We start from the raw sequence: 2,284 nt of genomic DNA, 5'->3' as shown, positions 1-2,284 counted from the left end.
GTATTCAATTGAATATAGGTCGAAAATTATTTTCAAATCAATGTATTCTGTTTTTATTTACGTTTTACACAATGTCCCAACTTCATTGGAATTGGGGTTTGTATAAATAAGGCAACCATTGTGCTGTATGTATGAGCCATACCAATAAAACGTTTACCCTCATGTTAAGCTACTGTGTAAGTGAGGTAACTGCATGAAAACAGATATATATATCAAGTTAAAGTAATAAAAGATGTGATTTGAAGTAAAATATTTACCTCAGGTATTCATATTCTGTTGAGATGTAGTGTTCACTGAGTAACGTTAACCTGTCCTTGAAAGTATTACTTGTGAGAGACTAATACTTTTTTCAGAGGTTCCAGTTGCAGCAAGTGACACAAGGTCATCTTAACAAATTAACTTGTGCACACAAACATGAGTTGAACAGTAAATAAATTCACAAGTGACTGTTATTTTTTCTGTTATGTCCAACTCGTTTCTGAACTACAGTAGTTTCATCTGAGAGCACCTCACAAGTGTGCATCACATCATCATATGTAATTGGGACGTGTGTTAGCACAAGTGTACACACCTCATATTTTACCCATCTGGCAACACTAATTAGGCATGGCTGTAATTAATGCTGCTCTCCAACAAGTCATTCTGTTTATAGACTAGGGAGAAAATCAAATATTAATTTTCTTAAAAGACATGTTTCATAATTTCAGTTTTTCTCCTGATGACATCGTAAAAATGTCCCATGCCACATCGTTAAACTCACAAATACTTCAAAAATCATTTGTTTGCCTTTCAAGCGGTAATCCCTCCTTAGATCCCTTATTCAACATTGCTACAACAATAAGGTGATGAGATAGCTTAAATCTTTGAGTATCTGCCACCCAAAAGCAGTCCACAGGTGGGTAATCCATACTCGTTGTTTTAAAGGTCATGATCTTCGGATCAATGTCATCTTTTATCACTTATTGTAAGAAGCCCAACAGCTTCATTGTCACAGGCGAGAGACGTCCCACCATGTGGCTCGTAATTTTAATTAACTTTCCACAGAAAAACACACTTGAACTCAGCAAGGGTTTTAATCAACAACCATTTCATGCTTTTGGCTAATATCCTGAACACAACATGAGAAGCTATGATGAAACAAACAAACGTCCAACGTGGCTAATCCTGTGTGTCAGTTACGGTATAAAAGACTGGGGCTGATATCTCAGAGTCAACACAGCAAAGGCAAAGCTTGCCGAGGAAATTCATCTGCAAAATCAACGAGAACTCGTCTTGGACAACTTCACCATGAGACATTCGGCCATCTCCATCCTCTTTGCCGCAACACTGTTGTTCGAGTGCTATAGCTTATCTGTGGCGATACCCATGAGCAAGACTGAAGACGGTTCCTTGGAAGAAGACACCTTCAACTCGCTGCTAAGCGAGGAGGTTGCAGGAAATGATTTCAGAGGTGCGGATCCAGCCATCTTGAGCAAGAATGAGGCCCCCAAGGTCATAGTGGTCGCCAACGCAAGCCTGTGGAGGAACCTGCGGATGCTGGACAGAGGACTTCCCCTCTATAAGCAGAGAGCTGTGGAGAGCAGGCTGAACTTCGATGGCAGAGATGCAGACCAGGACCCAAGCTTCACTGTCATCAAAAAGGACACTATGAGGTGTATGGTGGGAAGGGTGTATCGGCCATGCTGGGAAGTTTAGACCTTCCAGGTTCTCCGTCCCTGTCAAGGCCACCTCCAAGACCTTCTGCCAATCATATAAATTCATCCTCTCTGCCTTATTTTGAATTGCATCATAGTCCAACAGTGTATAGATCTGTAGCGATATGAGTGTAGACCTTAAAATAAAATCCATTTAACTTGAATTGGATATTACATCTTGTGCTTTTTTAGTATGTGTGGGTTTTATCGAATGTTTGGAAGATAGCCGAAACCTTCCTTTAGCCACAAAGTAAAAGAACTGAGCTCACACAATCTGTGACACTCATTTAACATTGATCTGCTTTTCAAAAGCCACTATCATGATATTTTACCACTTATTTAATGTCTAAAATGTAGGGGTACACATAGGAAACATCCAAGACAGCATTTGCTATAGTCTTTTGGTATTTACTAAGCCCTGGCATTTGATGATGGTGGGAGCTTTACTACTATAGCAAAAGAAATGTTATATTCAAAGGCATTTCTAATTCAGTTTTACAAAAAAGTTTTGTATTTTGATAAGGTGTGAACTATGAGTAATGATCCAAATAACTTCTAGTAATCTGAGAAGATGCACTAGAACTGAACTG

At 39.2% G+C, this 2,284-nt stretch overlaps 1 protein-coding gene across 1 annotated transcript; it reads left to right on the top strand.

Annotated features, from left to right (window-relative positions):
• Positions 1 to 1,287: 1,287 nt before the first annotated feature.
• Positions 1,288 to 1,695, top strand: LOC130122090 (pro-MCH-like). The gene has a single exon (XM_056291121.1). It carries the CDS (start codon positions 1,288 to 1,290, stop codon positions 1,693 to 1,695), a length of 408 nt encoding a protein of 135 aa, XP_056147096.1.
• Positions 1,696 to 2,284: the final 589 nt, after the last annotated feature.

This window comes from Lampris incognitus, chromosome 12 (genome assembly GCF_029633865.1).
Source record: "Lampris incognitus isolate fLamInc1 chromosome 12, fLamInc1.hap2, whole genome shotgun sequence".
Lineage (NCBI taxonomy): Eukaryota > Metazoa > Chordata > Actinopteri > Lampriformes > Lampridae > Lampris > Lampris incognitus.
Note: the sequence above shows the minus strand (reverse complement) of the source record. Positions and strands in the feature narration are given on the sequence as shown.